At 38.7% G+C, this 20,808-nt stretch overlaps 1 protein-coding gene across 1 annotated transcript in view; it reads right to left on the bottom strand.

The window, feature by feature from the left end:
• Positions 1-20,808, bottom strand: part of CATSPERE (catsper channel auxiliary subunit epsilon) — a 141,249-nt gene that overhangs the window by 27,571 nt on the left and 92,870 nt on the right. Inside the window, exons 11-14 of the mRNA XM_045084664.1 lie at positions 19,201-19,643; positions 4,649-4,707; positions 2,100-2,175; positions 343-395 (exon numbers count right to left, since the gene is read on the bottom strand). Coding sequence (XP_044940599.1) covers positions 343-395; positions 2,100-2,175; positions 4,649-4,707; positions 19,201-19,643 — 631 coding nt within the window. The remainder of the gene's footprint in view (positions 1-342; positions 396-2,099; positions 2,176-4,648; positions 4,708-19,200; positions 19,644-20,808) is intronic.

Below are 20,808 nucleotides of genomic sequence, written 5' to 3'. Positions count from 1 at the left end.
GAATGAGGGCTAGGCCGAGAGCGAGAGAGGCCCTGATGACGGATGGAAACAGGATGGTTAAAAGGGAAGGCGGAGAAAAGCGCTGGCCGCAGGGAAAGAGGTTCATCCTTTCTCCCTGTTGGTATGATTCACATGGAAGCTTTGACTTGGCCCAAAGCTCAAACAAATCGGGTTTGGACAAACTGTCAGCTCAGTTTCTGGACGCCCATGTCAGTTCAGTTTTCGGGTTTCATCGTGAACAAGGCAGTCATCAGGCTGATGGTACCACCGGCAATCGCCATGCAGTTCACCGTTTGTTTGAAAAGGCAAAGATTAAGACAGGTCAAATGCAAATATACTTGCCCTTTAACAACAATGTATTTACTGGAATCACAGCCAACGGCTATTTGGAACACCTAAAATGGAGGAATTTAAATGGTGAGACGCGTGGTTGCAATTCACACGAGTGAAAATGTCCCTACAGCGAAAAGTGATTATACTTTAGATTTGAAATAATCACCTTTCCAAGGTAGGGTTTTGTTACACTCTTTGGTGCGGTTTTACTCTTTATTTTTGATCACATTTTTCCTGCCTTTGCTTCGTGTTGCCCTGTTGCTCACGAGGCTGGGAGGTTAGTTCTCTGCTTTTCCACATCGCTATTTCAGGAACTAACCGCATCTTCTCTTTCGCCAGCACGGCTGTAACCAGGATCATCAACTCTGTTCTTCTGGCCTGTCCCTGACTCAGGCGTGACCATCTAGCTCTTCACTGACTTCTTTCCAACCAGAGACCGGGCCCCTCCCTGACTAGGATGCCTATTTCTCTTCCCATTTGGCGCCGGGATGCTTACCCACCGCAGGGCTAGACAACCCCCGGGCTTGCTAAGTGGGATCTAGATACTTGCTTTCAGTCTCAAACATGTGCTGTAGGTTGCATTTGTCCACAAAGTGAATCTGAAAGAACCTCTAATACTCCCTACCCCGATGAAGGACGTGGGGGTCAGGAGGGTGGGGATAGAGCACACTGTCCAGACCAGCTTGATGGATTTAAAGAGTCAACCCTGCTAAACCCAGATCTCTCCGCCTTCACTGGAAAGGCGCCACTTGATCTCAGACACAGGATCTGATTTGTTCTGTCAGCAACTCTACCCACAGTCCTTGGTGTCCCTTCCTGATCAGATCTTTGGTTTCCCCTTCCCTTTCTCTTCCCTTTTGGTTTTCCCTTTGTCTTCACTAATCTATTCATGTGACACCCTTGGTTGACTGAGGTCCTCAAATCTTCCCGTCAAGACCCACCACCACTTGATCCCTTCTCTTCTGGGGCCCAGCTGAAAAAACCCAGCAACCAACCAACAAACAAATAAATAAATAAATAACAAACCCAGCAACCACATCTAGGACTGGTCCTCGACACAGAAATGCCGGTCCATAGCGTGTTGGGGTGGTGTCATCGCTCCCTGGGAAAATTCCTGCTGGAAGGAACCGCTAAGGCTTTCTGGGGACTGCCTGTTTCACGGGGCTCTGCTCTTGTAAACGTGTCTTCCCGGAATGCCCTTGGTCACCTTCCACTTCCTGCCCAACAATGGACCCTCCCCCTGCCCCGTCCCGGTCTGCCCACTCTTCTGCGCGCTCTGCGCTTTCTCAGAAGTGTGTCGTGCGCCCTCGGCCGAGCTCTGGTTTGCCCCTGAGGAAGAGCCTGGCTTTTCATCCTTGCGGCTCCCATGACCTACCAACAGACGGAAGCAAAGACACACAGTAGGAACACGATAAATTTTAGCTTGAAAACCTTTTTAAAAAGTTATGAAAAGCCATCTTCTCTGACAAACCATATCCCACTTGAGTTCCCATTCATTTCAGGTTTCCTTTATACAGTTGTAGCTCCTGAAACTAAGCATTTTCTGTTTTTGCATGTATTTCTACAGCTCTCTTTCGCTGGTAAGCCTCTGGAAGACAGAACTGTGGTCTGTCTCCAAAGTGAAATAATGCCCCCCCCCGGGAGACATAGACACACACTTTCCTGGGCGGTGGGGGGGCTCCTGCATGGCGGGCTGGTGGGGGTTCTCTCGCCCACCGCCTGCGGCTTTATTGAGGTAATGGTGTTGCTCCACCTCTGTCACTTACCTTTTGGGCAGTTGGACACGCTCTTGCGTACTCACTAGGCCGAAACTGCACAAGCCGAAGGCCCGTGTTCTCGTCTCTAGGAGAAATGGCATGTGCAGGTGCTTAGAGAATCCCAAGGGAGGCAGGCACCGTGCCTGCCTTCCCCGTGGAGCCCATGGACCGTCCCATGGACACTGGATGACTGGCGCCCAGTCATCCAGAATTCTAGAAGTCTGGGAGGGGGCCATGGGGGTGACTATTCTCCACTTCTGCTAAGGCACTGTGGTCACTCCCTGAAGTCACTCTTACCGCCCGGCGGGCTAGCGTAGGGTCGGCCCAATGGGAAACAGAGATGAGCGTCCATCAACATTTCCACCCCCCTACCCCGCCCCGTCTCATTAACACCGTTCGTGGAGGGGGAGGCTGTGCGACTGACATCTGGTCCTGCTTTCTGATGACCTTAGAAGGCCATAGCTGCATTTTTTGTTCTTTCTCTAGCCTCTGTGGATTTTTTTCTCCTATCCATGACCCTTTTGGAACCATAAAGAATAAGTTATGAGATTAGTTTTCTGAGCCAATTTATGCTGCTTATTATGATCTGAGTGGAAGCAAAAGCGAGATCGAATTTCTAGGTTCTGAAGTGCCTAAGAATCGTTGTGCCCAGACAAAAAGGGAGAAGTTGAAATCGCTGAAGAAGTTGTGAAAGTTTTATGGAGGCTCCCTGCTGAGTGTGGAGCCAGACATGGGACCCGATCCCATGACCCTGACATCATGACCTGAGCTATCAGTACTTCTGAGCTGAGATCAGAATATCAATAAAACCGCGAAGGTTTTTACTTTTTGAAAAAAGCTGGAGAAAAGCAAACCACAAACAAATGTTCTTTTTCTTCCGATTTTCATCACATTTTAATATTTATTTATTCGTCATATATTACGTATAAAGTGTAATGAATGAGGATATCAATAGCACATTTTATATTTTTAAATCATTGTACCATATTTCATCAATTTTAAGATACATATTTTTTCTCATTTAACACCTTTGAAATCAGGAAGCATCTTATAATTATGCCAATTGTGGTTTGTTTTCCAGTGTGATGGAAACTTTGATTTGATAAATACAGGAACACAGTCTAGGTCTATGAAGGACACTATAGTAAATATTGCATCTACAATTTTCTATACAAGTTTTCTTCTAGGAAGGTTTGTTTTTTCCCCATCACAGCTGACTTCAAAGCTTTTTGTATTTTTTGTCAAGTCTCGGATTGACCTGAAGTATCTTGGACAATCTGATGTGTATTGGACAGCAACAGAATTCTGAGTAAATATCCACAAAACCAAAAATACCCCAAGGAACCCGTAACATTAGAAGCATCGAGAGAAAAGGGTTGGTGAGGGGCCGGGGATGAAATGAGCCTCCCTTGGCTACAGTCTCTAGAGCAGCCTTTCTCTCTTCCCCTTCCTAACCAGAGAGTGACTCTACCACTTCATTCTGTTGTATTTTCTTTCTTTTTTAAAGATAGGTTTATTTATTTTAAAAAGAGAAAGAGAGCCTGGGGAGGGACAGAGGAAGAGGGAGAGAATCCCAAGCAGACTCCCTGCTGAGTGTGCAGCCCGACATGGGGCTCGATGCTGTGACCCCAAGATCATGACCTGAGCTGAGATCAAGAATTGGACACTCAACCGACCGAGCTGCTGAGGTGCCCTCCTGTTTTATTTTCTTAACTGCACGTGTAACTACTTGGAATTACCTTGTTCGTTTATTTGGTTACTTGCTCTTTGTCTTCTCTTAGAGATATGTCCCATGATGGCAGGATTTCTTCTTACTTGTTCACCATGTGTTTTGAGCACCTACAAAGTGCTTGGCATAGAGTTCAAGCTCACTTGGGGGGAGCAGCAGACTAAGGAAAAATGGACTTTTTCCTAGAAAAACAGTGTTATTTTTCCAGAAATCTATCGAGTCAGGACATAATGATGGCCACAGAAATGCTTCAAGACACCATTCCAGGTCAGTTGTTTCCTCCAGAAATGACGTGCTCGTGTGCTACCTATTCCAAGAGTCAAAGGTGATGTTTTCTCTGATTCTACTCATAGTTAAAGACCTACTCATATTAGAGTTCTAGTCTGCCCAAGGATAGTATGCAAAGACTTTGGGATGGGAATGAATGAGCACATGCTTGAAAATTAATGAATTAAGAAATAGCCCATTTTTCACGATGAATTGAGCCCAATGGATATCATAAGCAACTGATGAATCACTAAACTCTACCTCTGAAATGAATATACTATATGTTAACTAATTGATTTTTAAATAAAAAAAAGAAATAGCCCATTTTCTGCAACTTCAGCTGGACAGATGGAAGCCTCCAGATATGTTTCATTTAATTACAAGGAGCATTTTACATTTTTATACAGAATAATAATTTCACATCTAACCAAACACTTAAAAGAAATCTGAAATCTAGATATTTAAAATGTCATGAGGCCATGTAAGTAAAAGAATACCTACGAATCAATCATCTCAATAGCACATTTCACATTGAACAGGTTCTTTTAAAAGTCATACTTACTGCAACTTGAAGTAGTCATCTACAGCCTCATAATTTACATTCTGAAAAAATGTGACTGTCTGGAAAAGAAAATGAGCATTTGTGTAAAACATGGCAACTGGGAATGGTGACAATGAATGCTTTCAGGACAGATTTAAACCTTTCTTTAGGTAAGGAAAAGAATGTATTTAGCATTTTTTCCAACTTCTTTTCTTTTCTATCCCAGAAACTCCACTTATGGACATACTAGATTTCATTTGTTACATGTTTCTTATTTTCTCTTCTAATGGTATCTTAGGAAGCCCTTTTATTTCCATTGCTTCTCTTTCCCTCTTCACTTCTGTCATTGCAATATTTCTATTTTCATTTATGTCCTGCTGTGTAGCCAGCGCACTCCCATTTCCTGATCCGTTGTCTCTGGACCTTTTCATTTCTTCTTTGAGGTTTTTAAATAATTAAAGATATCATGTTGTCAGTAATTTTTGAGACTATGAGGAATTATTTGCCTGATCCTTCTTCTCTTGTTTTTGAGTAATTAAAAAACACTTATTTGCCTTTTTGTATGTGTTCCTTGTGATTTTCTTCCATCTGGGGCATGTTTCATCTCAAGTTTCAGCATCCCAGAAGGTTTCTATCTTTTCAGAGTAAAGCCATTTACAGAATATGTGTGATAATAGGGGCAAAAAATTATAAGCCTCTTATAAAGCATGCTAACTAGTTACATTCTTAAAGCATGGTAGCTATAGTCCTTATAACCCCTAAATTTTCTTTTTGGTGGTAGTTGTTAGTAGGTAGAGAGATAGGTGATAGATAGATAGATATGGTTATCTTCAGAGAGATAATTTGGTTCTGGCTAATCTGGTGTGATTAGAAGAGACCTTGTACCTCTAAACCAACCTTTGCAAAAAATCTTACTTCTGAGACAAGGTTTATTTATTCATATGTTGGATCCTAAGTGGTATGACACAAAATATACAATCTTTCATGATAAAAATTTGAAGGCTGTGGAGGTTATTACATCAAAAGTAAATCTAGTTCATGTTCAAGGAAAGGAGCTAATTGTCACGTTTCCATTTGTGTTCTATTGTACACCATACTTTTTCTTCATATGTAGTCATTAAAATAACTTTATAAAGGTGTTTCTGCACGTAATTAGGCTTGAAGATTTTTAAATTTTTCTTTTGTGAAATGTAAGCATATTCTCTAAGTTTTGCTTATCAATTGTCACTTAAGTGGTGCTCAAACTTGGGTCTGTAACTCAACCAACATGTATGTGTATTATTTTGGATTATAATCACTGAAAATATTTACCCAGAGGAACTATTTAAAAAATATATTTTGTGGATGTAATCATCTGTTTCATAATTATTTCATCATAAATAGTTAAGAAATGATTTGGAGACTTTCATTTCTAGGAGCAGCAGGTAGGTTCTACGGACAAACTTTTTTTTAAAAACAAACATATGAGCACTGAGTGTTATATACAACAGATGAATCACTGAACTCTGCCTCTGAAACGAATAATACACTATATGTTCATCAAATGAATATAAATAAAATAAAACCAAAACAAAATTTAAATATATCATAAAACCTACAAACCGCAGCCTTTTGAGTCACCTTGAAAGCACCAAATAACTAACAAGACAGTGGGAACTATTAGCCCGAAAACAGGGAAATTAGGAACCTTGAGAATAAAGTGGAACACCAGAGCCCAGAGTCTACTTTCAGCCTAAAGGCATTTGTCAATGTAGTCAGGAGAGGGGTAATTCAAGATAGAGAATCACATTGGATATCCTCCTGACATTAACCTGAGTTACCAGAAGACTATATTCTCAGGGTTAAGAGTAAATCAGGATTAAATCTGTGCCCTCCTTAACCCTTCAGTGACGTCAGTGACTAGGTGATCAGAAAAAGCAAGAAGTGTTTGTGGCCATGAGTAGGTTCTTATATGGCGTTATATCCCAGAATTGTTTGCCTGGAAGACTCAGGGGATTTAAAGAAGTTCAAGGAAGTAGTGTCCCCAGATGTGTCCCTGACCGTGGTGAACGCAGGTCATCTAAAGATCAGGATGTACTCTTATTCGACATCAGGAAATTCTTATGAATACTTTCACAAATGGGTCGCTTGGGTGGCACAGTCGGTTGAGCATCTGACTCTCTGTTTCAGCTCACGTTACGATCTCAGGGTGCTGAGATTGAGCCCCATGTGGGTAGTTAAAAAAAAATTTTTTTTTAAACCAGAAGGGACAAATAGAAAACAAATGGTCTAACGGTAGACTTAAACTCAGCCATATAAAAAAAAATTACATGAATGCACCCAATGAGAAGGTAAAAATGTTCAGATTGAATAAATAAAATCTAATTTAAAAAAACCTTAAAGACACAGATGGTTGATATTAAAAGAATATTAAATATTAAAAGAAAAGAAGATACATTGTGCTAACATTATTCTAAAGAAGATTGGAGTGGTTTTATAAATATCACACAAAGTAGATTTTAGAGCAAAAAATTATCACTAGAGGAAAAGGGTGATACAGGAATTCATTCATCAAAAGGAAATAATTCTAAATGATTATGCTGAGTGAAAGAAGGCAGATAAAACAGAATGCATACTGTATGTTTCCATTTGTATAGAATTCTAGAAAAACAAACTAATGTATAGTGACAGGAAGCAGATTAGTGGTTGCCTAGTAATGGGGAATGGAAGGAGGGATGGTTGACAAAGGAGCATGAAGAAACTTCATGGGTGGACATGGACATTATCTTGATTGTGGTTGTAATTTCATGGGTGTATTCATATATCACATTTTATCAAACATGATATATGCAATTTATTTTATGCCAATTATACAAAAATAAAACAAAAAGATAGTCTATGAGATGCCAAAAAATTCAGTAAGAAAAGGCACACGACCCTATCAAAAAAGTGACAAAACTTGAGTTGCACAGAAGTGGGAATCCACATAGCCAATAAAAACGCGGAAAATTGTTTAACCTCATTAAAAAGAAGAGAATAACAAATAAAAAAATAACACACACATTAGTTGGGCAAAAATTAAGGTTTGACTATACCAATTATTGACATAAGTAGTAAAACCTCCAACTTTGAGATGACATCACGGAAGAACATTTTTGTGACTTAGGGACAGGCAAAGATCTTTTGACACAAAAAGCAATAGCCATAAACAAAAAATCTTTATCAAAATTAAAAAATTCTACTTATTAAAAGTCACCATTAAGAAAAGGAATAGGCAGCGTTCTGATTCAAAATGGTGATGTCGGAGGATCCTGAAATCACCTCCTCCCACGGACACACCAAATTTACAGCTACATGTAGAATGATGTTCTCCAAAAGAAACCCCCAAACCAGCTGAACAATGCCTACACATTAGGTGAGTGAGAAAAACGAAACGAAACGAAACAAAACAAAACAAGACAAAACAAAAACAACCATGTAGAAATAGGTAGGAGAGGCTAAGACATAGCCTCACCACCGACTCCAACCCCAGCATGGTAACCCACAGTTGGGAGGTAACTCGAATTCCTGAGATCTACCCCCGTAAGGAGTATTGAACCCATGAGGCATGGCACCTTTTAAGACCTTATCTGAGAGACAAGCTCCCCAAACATCTAGCTTTGAAAGCCAATGGGACTTGCTCCACAAGACCCAGAAGGCTATTTCAAACTGAGAAACAGTTCTTAGAAGGCTCTTCTCAGCAGACTTATCCACCCCAGGGCCCAATACAAAGCCCCTGAATGAGAAGTTGGCCAGGCTTTCTATGAGAGAGGCTTATACACTTATCAGGCATTGAATTGAACACATCTAGGGAGGAACCTACCAAAATGCTCCAAAGGGGGAGGTAAGTGGTGCCATATTTGTTCTCTCCCTCTACCTCAGTCTGGCCTCTTGCATCTCCCAGAAAGGAGCTTCTACACTGGTCTAGCACCCTGATCTTTGTGGCTGCTGCCCAGAGGAATCTCGAGATCACCTGGCTCTGGTGGCCAATGGGGCTTGTGCTTGTGAGTCTGATAGTGGATGTAATGGACATAGGAGGAAGTCTTAGCTGACTATAACCCCAAGGCACAGCAGAGGCAACAGACTCAAATACCCAGTCTTTCTGTGAAAGACACCTAGTAGCTTAGTTTCATAGATGTGGCCTGAGGGGCGGTTTCTAATTAAAGCAATATCTAAGAGCCAACTGTAATTCTCTCCAGAGACGTCAGAGGGGAAGCAGTATTTTTGTAGTCTTCCTCTGCTTTTTTCTGGGTCACTGTTATTTCTCTAAAAGCAGCTTGTGCACACACCTGGTGCCCTAATTTTTGTGGCTGCTGCTCAGGAGACACACCTGGATTTCCTGGCATTGGGGAACAGAGGGGCTTATGATTGGAACCACAGGACTGTTACAAAAGAGAAACAGTTCTTAACTGATTACCCACCCCCCACAGGGTGCAGTGCAATAATGGTAGACTGAAACGCACCCCAAGTCATTCTGTTCAAGAGGTCTATTAGCTTATTTTTATGGCTGTGGCCTAAGGGGTAGGCTTACTACAATCCTCTGTAGAGATCAGAGAGGCTAGGCAGTACACCATCATCGTGCTTTTCCTCTGTCTTGTCTCAGGTTGTTGGTATCTCTGAGAAAGGAGATTATATACATATTTGGCTCCCCAGCTTTGTGTCTGTCACCCAAAGAACATGTTCCTTGATAGCCTGGCTCTGGTGGATGGCAGGGCTGGTGCTCATGGGTTCAACAGGATGGTAGTAAGCAAAGAGCAGCTCTTACCTGGCTGTTAATCCAGGGCTCAACATTGAGAGAGCAGACAAAAATGTGCATCTCCCAGTCTCCCCAGAAAGAGGTGTGTTTGTATACTTTAAAAGCTGCTACATCAGGGTCTGGCTTCTAATCAGCCTGCATCTAGGTGCTAACTGAGATGCTGACAGGTCTTGGCACACCATCAAATACTGGGAGCCACTAAGAATAAAGTAGGCTGATTGGACAATCACAAAGATTTGAGAGGGCCACGTTGAATGATAGGGTTCATCTCTTACATGAGACTGGGAGAAATGATTGTTTTGTCTACTACATAGATACCAACACAGAGATCCAAGAAAAAAATAAAGAAGCAGAGAAATATGCTCTAAATGAAAGAACAAGATAAAACTTCAGAAAAAACAACTTAGTGAAATGGAGATAAATGATTTACCTGATAAGGAGATTAAAATTATGGTCATAATGATGCTCACTGAGCTCAGGAGAAGAATGGATGAACCGAGTGGAAATTTCCACAAAGACAGAAAATACAAGAAAGTATCCAATGGGAGTCACAGAGTTGAAAAATGCAATACCTGAACTGAAAAATATAATAGAGAACTTGAAGACAGGGCAGTAGAACTCACCCAGTTAGAATAGCAAAAGGAAAAAAGAATGCAGCAATGGCCACGGTCACCAAACTGTGGAAGGAACCAAGATGCCCTTCAGCAGACGAATGGATAAGGAAAATGTGGTCCATGTACACTATGGAATATTACACCTCCATCAGAAAGGATGAATACCCAACTTTTATAGCAACAGGGACAGGACTGGAAGAGATTATGCTGAGTGAAATAAATCAAGCAGAGAGAGTCAATTATCATATGGTTTCACTTATTTGTGGAGCATGACAAATAGCATGGAGGACATGGGGAGAAAGAGAGGAGAAGGGAGTTGGGGGAAATTGGAAGGGGAAGTGGACCATGAGAGACTATGGACTCTGAAAAACAATCTGAGGGTTTTGAAGGGGCGGGGGAGTGGGAGGTCAGGGTACCAGGTGGTGGGTATTATAGAGGGCACGGATTGCATGGAGCACTGGGTGTGGGGCAAAAATAATGAATACTGTTATGCAAAAAATAAAAAATAAATTTAAAAAAGTGTGAAGAGCTTAAGGGATTTATGGCACAACATCAAGCGGATCAATATTTGCATCATAGGTGTTGCAGAAAGAAAAGAGAGAGAGAAAGGGGCAGTAAACTTATTCCAAGAATGACCAAACACTTCCCTCATCTGGGGAAGGAAACAGACATTCAGATCCAGAAAGCCCAAAGTTTTAAATATAATGAATCCAAACACAATCAAGACACCTTATAATCAAAATATCAAAAGTTAAAGACAAAAGAAGCTCTTAAAAGAATTAAGAAAAAAAAATTTGTGTACAAGGGAACGCCCATAAGACAATAAGCAGATTTTTCGGCAGAAACATTGTTGCCACAGAAGAGCAGCACAATGTATTCAAGTACTAAAAGAAAAAACTGCCATCCAAGAATACTATCCCTGGCAAAGTTGTCCTTCAGATTTGAAAGAGAGAGAACAGTTTTCCAAATAAGCAAAAGCTAAAGGAGTTCATCATCACTAAGCCAACCTTACAAGAAATGTTAAAGGGACTTTTAAAGTTGAAATGAAATATTAGTAACAGGAAAACATATGAAAGTATAAATCTAATTGGTAAGATGAAAAAATAGTGGAATTAAGAATTACCTAATATTGTAAATGTAGATTAATCACTTATAAAGGTAGTATGAAACTTAAAGACAAAAAAAGTAGTAAAAATAACTGAAAACATCAACAAACTGACAATAAGTACGTATCTATCAGTAATCACTTTAAGTACTTATGGACTGAATTCTCTAGTAAAGAGACATAAGATGGCTGAATGGATAAAGAACAAGACCCATCTGCGTGTTGCCTACCAGAGACTTGTCAGATGTAAGGATGCACAGAGACAGAAAGTAAAGGGGTGGAAAATGATAACCCATGTAAATGGAAATCAGATGAAAGCTGGGGCAGCTACTCTTACATCTAACAAGGCCGACTTTAAAACAAACACTGTAATAAAAGACAGATAAGGTCATTACCTAATGACAAAGGGGCAATCCAACAAGATGATATAATATTATGCACCCAACAAGGAGCACCTGAATATATAAAACAAATATTAACAGAGCTAAAGGGAAAAATAGATAGCAATACAATAATAGTAGGAGACCTTAGTATCCCGCTTTCATCAATGGATACGTCATCCAAAGAGAAAATCAATAAGGAAACATTAATCTTAAGCAACAGAGTAGATGAGATTGACCTAATAGACATATCCAGAACTTTCTATCCAAAAGCAACAAAATACCCATTTCCCTCAAGTGCACACACTACATTCTCAAGGAGACATCACATGTTAGGCCATAAAACAAATCTTAATATACTTGAAAATTAAAATCAAATCAAGCATCTCTTCTAACTACAATGCTGTGAAACTAGAAATCAGCTACAAGAGGAAAACTGGAAAATTCACAAATAGGTGAATATTAAACAATATGTTACTGAACAAGTAATGAAGAAACAAACAAAAAAATAAAAATACCTTGAGACAAATAAAAACAGAAATACAACATTCTCAGATATATGGGATGCAGCCAAAGCAGTTTTAAGAAGGAACCTTATAGTGAGAAATGCCTACATCAAGAAACAAGAAAGAATCAAATAAGCAACCTAACTTTACATCTCAAAAAACTAGAGGAATAAATAAATCCTAAATTCAGTAAAAGGAAGGAAATAACAAAGATCCGAGAGGAAATAAATGAAATAGAGACTAAAAGGACAACAGAAGAGATCAATGAAATAAGAGCTGGTTTTTGAAAAGATAAACAAAATTGATAAGCCTAGCCTGACTACCAATTAAACAAAGGAACTCAAAAAAAAATGAAATCAGAAATAGATGTTACAATTGATACCACTGAAAAATGAAACATCATAAGAGAAAACTAAATGCCCACAAACTGGCCAACCTAGAAGAAATGGATAAATATCAAGAAACACATAACCTACCAAGACTGAATTGCCAAAGAAACAGAAAATCTGAACAGACTGAATACTAATAAGGAGATGGAATATGTAATCAAAAACTCCCCAACAAACAGAAGGGCAAGACCAGATGGCTTCAATGGCTTCACTGGTGAATTATACAAAACACTGAAAACATAATTAATACCAATCCTCAAACTCTTCCAAAAAGTAAAAAAGGGAGCACTTCCAAACGCATTTTATAATGCCAGCATCAGCCTGATACTAAAACCAGACAAGGATGCCACAAAGAAAATAAATTTAAAGGCCATGATCCTCCATGAAGGTAGATGCAAAAATTCTCAACAAAACTTAGGAATCTGAATTCAATAATACTGTAAAAGAAGAAAACACCACAATCAAGTAGGATTTATTCCAAGGATACAAGGATGGCTCGACATTTCCAAATCACTCAGTGTGGACACCACATCCACAAAATGAAGGATACAAATCAAAATGGTCATTTCAGAAGATGCAGAAAAAGCATTTGACAAAACGCAACATCCATTTATGATAAAAACTCTCCACAAAGTGGGCATAGAGGGAACATAGGAAAGGTTAAATATGTCAAGCCTGTAGCTAATATCCATACTCAATAGAGAAAAGCTGTAAGCTTTTCCTCTCAGATCAGGAACAAGACAAAGGTGCCCACTCTCATTACTTGTGTTCAACATAACACTGGAAATCCCACCCAGAGAAATTAGACAAGAAGAAATAAAAGACATACAAATTGGAACAAAAGGTAAAACTGTCTCTACTTGCAGATGACATGGTCTATATAAACAAAACCAAAAAACCCCTATTCTACAAAAAACTGTTAGAACTAATAAATGAATTCAGTAAAGTGACAGAATACAAAATCAATATACAACAATCTGTTGTGCTTCTATGCAGTAATAATAAACTATCAGAAGGAGAAACTAAAAAAGCAACCTCACCTACAAGTGCATCAAGAAGAATAAAATACCTCAGAAAAAATTTCACCAAGAAGGTGAAAGACCTGTATATTAAAAACTTAAGACATTCATAAAAGCAACTAAAGAAGAAACAAATAAAAGGAAAGATATTCTGTACTGATGGATTTGAAGAATTGATATTAAATGTAAAATGTCCACACTACCCAAAGCAATATATAGATTCAAGACATTCCGTATCAAAATGCCAATGGCATTTTTCATGGAAACAAAGAATTCTAAAATCTATATGGAATCACAAAAGAACCAGGATAGCCAAAACAACCTAAGAAAGACAAAGCTGGAGGCATCATTCTACCTGATTTCAAAGCGTATTACAAAGCTTTATAAGCAAAACAGTATAATACTGGCATAACAACAAACACATCACTGTGCAGAACAGAGCTCAGAATGAAGCCCATGTGTATACGGCCAGGTAATTTATGACAAAGGAGTTAATTATATACAATGGGGAGGATAATCTTCAATAAATGGGAAAACTGAAGAACCTCATGCAAAATGATGAAACTGGTCCCCTACCCCACACCACATACAAAAGTCGACTCAAAAGGAGATTAAAGACTTGAACATAAGATCTCAAACCATAAAACTCCTAGAAGAAGACAGGCAGTAAGCTCCCTGACATCAGTCTTGGCAATATTTTTTTTGGATTTGACACCAAAAGCAAGGGCAACAAGAGCAAAAATAAACAAGTGGGACTACATTGAACTAAAAAACGCTTTTGCATAGCAAAAGAAACAATGAGAGAAAGTAGTTCCAAGTCACACACCTGGTAAAGGGTTAATATCCATAATATGCAAGGAACTTGAATAATTCAACAGTGAGAAAACAATATGATTAAAAAATGGGCAAGGGTTCTGAATATATATTTATTCCTAAGAAGACATATATGTATATATATAGATAGATGACCAACAGGTCCGTCATATCACTAATTATCAAGAAAATGTAAATCAAGAGCACAGTATCTCCTCACCCCTGCTAGAATGGCCATGATCAAAAAACATAAGAGATAACAAATGTTGGAGAGGATGTGGAGAAAAGAGAATCTTGTGCTCTCTTGGTGGGAATGTAAATTGATGCGGCCACTGTAGGAAACAGTATGGAGGACCCTCAGAAGACTAAAGACAGAACTACCATATGAGCCAGTAATTCCATTTCTGGGAATATACCCAAAGGTAGTAAAAACATTAACTCGAAAAGTTATCTGCACCCCCATGTCCCCTGCAGCATTATTTACAGTAGCCAAGACACGAAAGCAGCCTATGTTTCTCTTTCACTTCTGTATACACACCATGGAATATTATTCAGTCATAAAGAACAAGGAAATCTTTCTCTCTCAACATAAATATATAAATCTAAAAAAACAAACAAAAAAAGAACATGGAAATCCTGCCTATTTACGACAGCGTGGGTGAATCTTGGAGGCATGATCCTAAGTGAAATGAGCCAGACACAGAAAGATAAATATTGTATGTCACTTACATGTGGAACTGACACACTCTCCCCACCAATGAACCCCTCCCCCCCAACTCAAAGGTACAGAGACCAGTTTGATTATTGCCTGAGGTGGGAGTGGTGGGTGTGAACAATGAATGAAGGTACTCAAACGGTACAAACTCACACTTATAAAACAAGTCATGGTACTGTAAGGTACAGCATGGTGACTACAATTAATAATACTGTATTGTACACTTAAAAGTTGCTAAGAGAATAAACACTAAAAGTCCTTATCATAAGAAAAAAATGTGTAACTATGTGTAGCGATGGAGGTTAAGTAGGCTTACTGTGGTGATCATTTCACAACATATACAAACAAACACCAAATCATTATGTTGCATGTCTGAAATGAATATAATGTTCTATTCAATTATAAAAAAATACCTCAATTTAAAAAAGGACTATGACAATCAAGATGTTCAAAACATTTTTAAAATTTCAAAACTAAATTTTCATGTAAATATCACTACGAAACCAGCTAGTAGCACTAAAACATTTTCAAAATTAAAGTTATCCACTTTTGTATATAGGTGTTATATTCAGGTTTTGTTTTGTTTTGTTTTGTTTCCCCTAAATTGAGTAATGAGCTAGGATACTTGACAACCCTACTAGCTAGGACACACAATGATTAATCTGTGAAGTCGTATTGACCCAATCTGCACAAAATAAGCAAGGTTATCACATTACTACTGTAATTCATAGGCTCTAAGATATCACAGGATGTAAGACTCATCCTGATTTCATAGATGCTAAAAAAAATGTGTGCTAGGGTTGACGAAATGTGGTGGTGATAACAGGAACAGTAGTAGTCGCAGCAACAGTGGTGATTATAGTGGTGATTATTATTTAGCAACAAGTAAACCTAGTGTTGGCTATGGCCAGAGGCACCTGTAAGTTCTCTATGTAGTTAAACTCATTTTTTTAAAAAGATTTTATTTATTTATTTGACAGACAGAGATCACAAGTAAGCAGACAGAGAGAGGAGGAAGCAGGCTCCCCGCTGAGCAGAGAGCCCGATGTAGGGCTCTATCCCAGGACCCTGGGATCATGACCGGAGCCGAAGGCAGAGGCTTTAACCCACTGAGCCACCCAGGCACCCCTGTAGTTAAACTCATTTAATCCTAAAAGCCTTATGAAGTAAATATTACAATAATAATTATTTTATTACTATATAGTGGCTAATATAGAAAACAATACATTATGGTAACATGTAGGCATAATTACATATGAATTAGATATTCTATTACATATACTATATTGTTCTTATTATTATCATTACTTAGATGAAAGTACTAAGGCACAGAAAGATGAAAAAACTTGCTAATCCCTTTGAATGAGAGTTTTTGTGGCTTTTTTGGGGGGTAAATACCCAGTAGTGCAATTACTGGATCATAGGGTATTTGTTTTTAACTTTTTGAGGGAAATCCATCACAGTGGCTGCACTGTGTGTGTGTGTGTGTGTGTGTGTGTGTGTGTGTGTAATGGAATATTATTCAGCCATAGAAAAGAATGAAATCTTACCATTTGCAATGACATTTTTGGAACTAGAGAGTATAATGCTAAGCGAAATGAGTCAGAGAAAGACAAATATTATGTTTTCATTCATATGTGGCATTTAGTAAATAAAATAGATGAGCAAAGAGGAAAAGAGAGAGAGAGAAACCAAAAACAAACTCTAAACTCTAGAGAACACGCTGATAGTTATCAGAGAGGAGGAGGTGGGGGGATGGGGGAAACAGGGGGTGGGCATTAAGGAGAGCCCTTGTCATGGCTGTTATTTGTAGATTTTGACTGGTAGCTGTATTTTGAAGTTCTGAATTGCAAATGGGCAAAAGTACATTATACAGCACATTCTTGGAAGGAAAACGTATGAGAGCTTATGCAGATATTGTGGCTAGGTAATCAAAGAAAACTTTCCTGGGTTGGAGGATGGTGTAAATCTTTTCTGTTCTTGTTCTGGGAGAGGGGGGTACCTCAGTTTCAGAAAAGTGAATTAAATACCCTCCTTGTTTCTTGAAACATGATCCATCCAGTCTTATTTTATTTATTATGTTTTAGTTTTTCCCTGTATCTTCTGCCTTCATTCCCTTCCGTCTTCCCCCATGTGCAGACCCCCATAATATTTATCAAGCAAGCATGATGTCATTATACTTGATGATGTCATATTGTCTGATAACTGTCCTTGGGTATTGTGTCTGTGTAAAATGAATAATGCTTTTTTTTGTTGTTGCTTGTGATTTATGTGTAGGTGTTTACAATTTTTGTAAATGTTACTATATGATGGATCTCAGTTTCTTACTCGACACTGTTTTCCATGTAACAATGTTTTAAGATCTATCCATATATTATGCAAATCTAAATCAGCTCTCTGTGTTTCTAAACCTGTTTATTCTAGATTGCCTTATTATTGTAGTTGTGGAATTAAATATTATGGGCTGATGAAATTGAGTGTAAAAGGAAAGTAGCATTACTGTTTCCCTGAGAACAAAATGATTGCTTTGGAAAATTTTAATAAAGCAAGTCCCTGAAGAAATTGATTAGGTATGAGCAAGGTAACAGTAAGAGATTGGAAAAAGTGAAAAAAATCTAGAATTTTGATGGCTTTGCCAGTGTCATTAATTTTTCTCCCTCCTCTACTTTTATTTTTTTTGAAGATTTTATTTGCTTATTTGAAAGAGAAAAAAAAAAAACAAAACCTGAGCAGGAGTCTGGGAGAAGCAGAAGGAGAGGGAGAAGCAGTCTCTCCACTGAGCATGGAGTCTGACATGGGGCTTGATTGCAGGACCCTGGGATCATGACCTGAGCTGAAGGCAGATGCTTAACTGGCTGAGCCACCCAGGCACCCCCTCCCCTTTTAAAGAAACAGAGGTGGGAACTTAAGAGATAATGCATTATGAATAAGGTTATGCAAGAAAGGAGAGGAGATGCTCCAGTAAGTTGACTTATTTCAAAGAAAAGTCTGTGGTCCTGTATTAAAAGGTTGACTAATGAATATACATTCATTTATTTAAATTAAAGTATAACATTTCATTCATATCATTTTCACTTTTAATGATCCTCTGCTTAAACTGACTTTGGAATTAACTGAACATTTCATTCCATTGCCTCTGTTAAGATGCCCACTACTGTAAATGCTAAAGAAAGCTGAATGCAGAAAGAGAAGGTGGGAAGTAGAATATACAGTGTTTGGGAAGAAATCGTAGTAACATGTGAAACATTTATGCTATAATGTTCATTGGAAAGTAGTATACAAAATAATACCTAAAGTACATTTGCACCTAGCTGTGCTGCATCATCTGAAAGTTAGCTGCGGTACTTCTTCTCATTCCTGTAGGCACCTCTCTTCATAGGGTAAGTCTGCTGTTCTCCCGTCAAGGGGTGAACTGTATTTCTTCATCCTGTTAATCTAGGCTGGCCTTGTGAATTGCTTTGACGAATAGAATGTGGCCACATGGAGGCCTCAAGAGGTCCACAGGAATCTGCTCACGCTATCTTGGAATACTTCCCTGAGACTCTTGGGGAAAAGCCAGCTCCGGCCTGGAGTGGCCACATGGATGGTGGCCACATGGATGAGAGAAAAGCGCTCAGCTGAGGTGCCTTGTTCACACAAGCCAGTGTGTGCACCAACGGCTTGATGTGTGATTGAGGCCATCCTAGATCACCTTGTCCCAGACAAGCTACCAGATGACCACCACCTCAGGAATGAACCCAGACAGATGAAACCAGCACTATCGCCCAGGTATTCACCACCCAAATGATTGACAAACAGAATTGGGTGCTGTTTGAAGCCATCAGGTTTTGGGGCAGTGTTATATAGGAAAATCTGTTTTTAAAAATATATATATACATACGTATAAATACATATACATAAATTCATATGTATATATATTTTTTATTTGCTTATTTGAAAGAGAAAAAAAAGCCTGAGCAGGAGCGCGTGCACACACACACACACACACACACACACACACACACACATTTATAACAGATGAAGAAAGTTTCAATTTCTTTTCAAATTAAACATTGTTTACCATAATCTGCTAACAGAAATTACTGCAACATGAATCAAAATGACATAAACCTAAAGATAAGTGTTTGTAATCAGAAAACGTCATCAAATGTCACTGATGATGTCAGATTCTATATTTTTCATGATAGGATAAAAATGTAAGTATTTTAATTTTACATTTATTACAATCGAATGAATAAATTTTAAAATATTAACTTACCGTGGTTTTAGTACAGTATCCTAGGGCGACTTCATAGTGAACCTTCTGTATTTCTTGTAATATATTTGGGCCATATGATTCCACAATAACATACAGACCAAGATTTTCTGTATAGACTATTTGAGCCCAAAAGGACAGGTTCTCTCCCTTGTCCAAAAAGTGAAAAACACTAAAAACATTATTATGAAATGCCATGTAGGGGCATTTTTCTTGTATATAGAAATTCACACTTTGTGTTTCCAGTTTTAAAGGATATTCCTGTGACTGTACTGTGGCATTTTCAAAAACATATATGAAATATATTTGAGTAGACGTACTCAATAGAATTAATGACTTCACTGTGCTATTTGCCCATGAGTGTAGTTTTACTGCATCTTTAATATTGATCTTGGAATAAAACAGGATGTTATTTTCCATTTTTGCCAAAATATTTCCATAATAATCTGGAAAAGAAGAAAAGTTTGTTATTCTAGTTATCCTAAGTAACCATAAATCCATGCACTTTTTTACTTTTAAAGATTTTGTTTATTTATTTGACACAGAGAGAGAGCTCACAAGTAGGCAGAGAGAGAGAGGGAAGCAGGCTCTCCGCTGAGCAGAGAGCCCAATGTGGGGCTTGATCCCAGGACCCTGAGATCATGACCTGAGCCGAAGGCAGAGGCTTTAACCCATTGAGCCACCCAGGTGCCCCAAATCCATGCACTTCTAACCAAAATTATTTCTTTCATAGTAATGAAGGATTTATCTTTTTAGAGAAAAATTAGAGTGTGTAGGTGCAAACTTTATGCGATGCTGGAAAGCTTCTACTTCATAGTACAGTGATTCTTTTCCTGGATACATTTCTTCTTGTATTTATGACATCACTTTATATATGACATCACTTACACAAAAAAGCTGGAATTAGTGCACTAAATAATGATGAGCATGGCCATGCAGGAATAGTATTATTAGGAAGCATTTTGCTATGGATGGAATTTTGTCTTCCCCCATGCCCCCAAAATGGATAGGTTGAAACCCCAGCTTGCATTGTGACTGTATTTCGTGAAAATGTCTTTCAGGACATTTAAACTAGGTCATAAAGCCCTAGTCCAATATGACTGGTATTCTTGTCAGAGGAGGAAGACATAAGACCTTTCTGTGCATGCAGGCAGGGGAAAGGCCATGTGAGGACACAGTAAGAAGGTGGCCCATGTCTCCAAGCAAGGAAGAGGGTCCTTGTCAGAAACCAACCTTGATACCACCTTGATCTGGACTTCTATGCTGCAGAACTGCGAGAACACAAATTTCTATTGTTTAAGCCACATAGCCCATGATATTTTGTTATAGAAGCTGTAACAGACTGACACTATTGGGATAAAGAAATGGGTGTGTGTGTGTGTGTGTGTGTGTGTGTGTGTGCTGATACATCTTCAGGTTCACTATGTAAATAATAACCAACTTCCTTTTCTTAACAGGGTATTATGCCTAAGTCACAGAGGTTCATAGACAATAAGTCTCTTAAATTCTTTGATTCTAGTAGCTGTATCTGTAAAATGAACAGTTGGACTAGTTGATTTCATGGCTTTCTTTCCACACATGACATTCTCCGTGGATGGTTTCTAGGGGTAT

The sequence above is a fragment of the Mustela putorius genome, unplaced genomic scaffold (assembly GCF_011764305.1).
Source record: "Mustela putorius furo isolate JIRA1106 unplaced genomic scaffold, ASM1176430v1.1 tig00000785_pilon_pilon_pilon, whole genome shotgun sequence".
NCBI classification, from domain to species: domain Eukaryota; kingdom Metazoa; phylum Chordata; class Mammalia; order Carnivora; family Mustelidae; genus Mustela; species Mustela putorius.
This window is presented reverse-complemented; position numbering and strand designations above follow the sequence as displayed.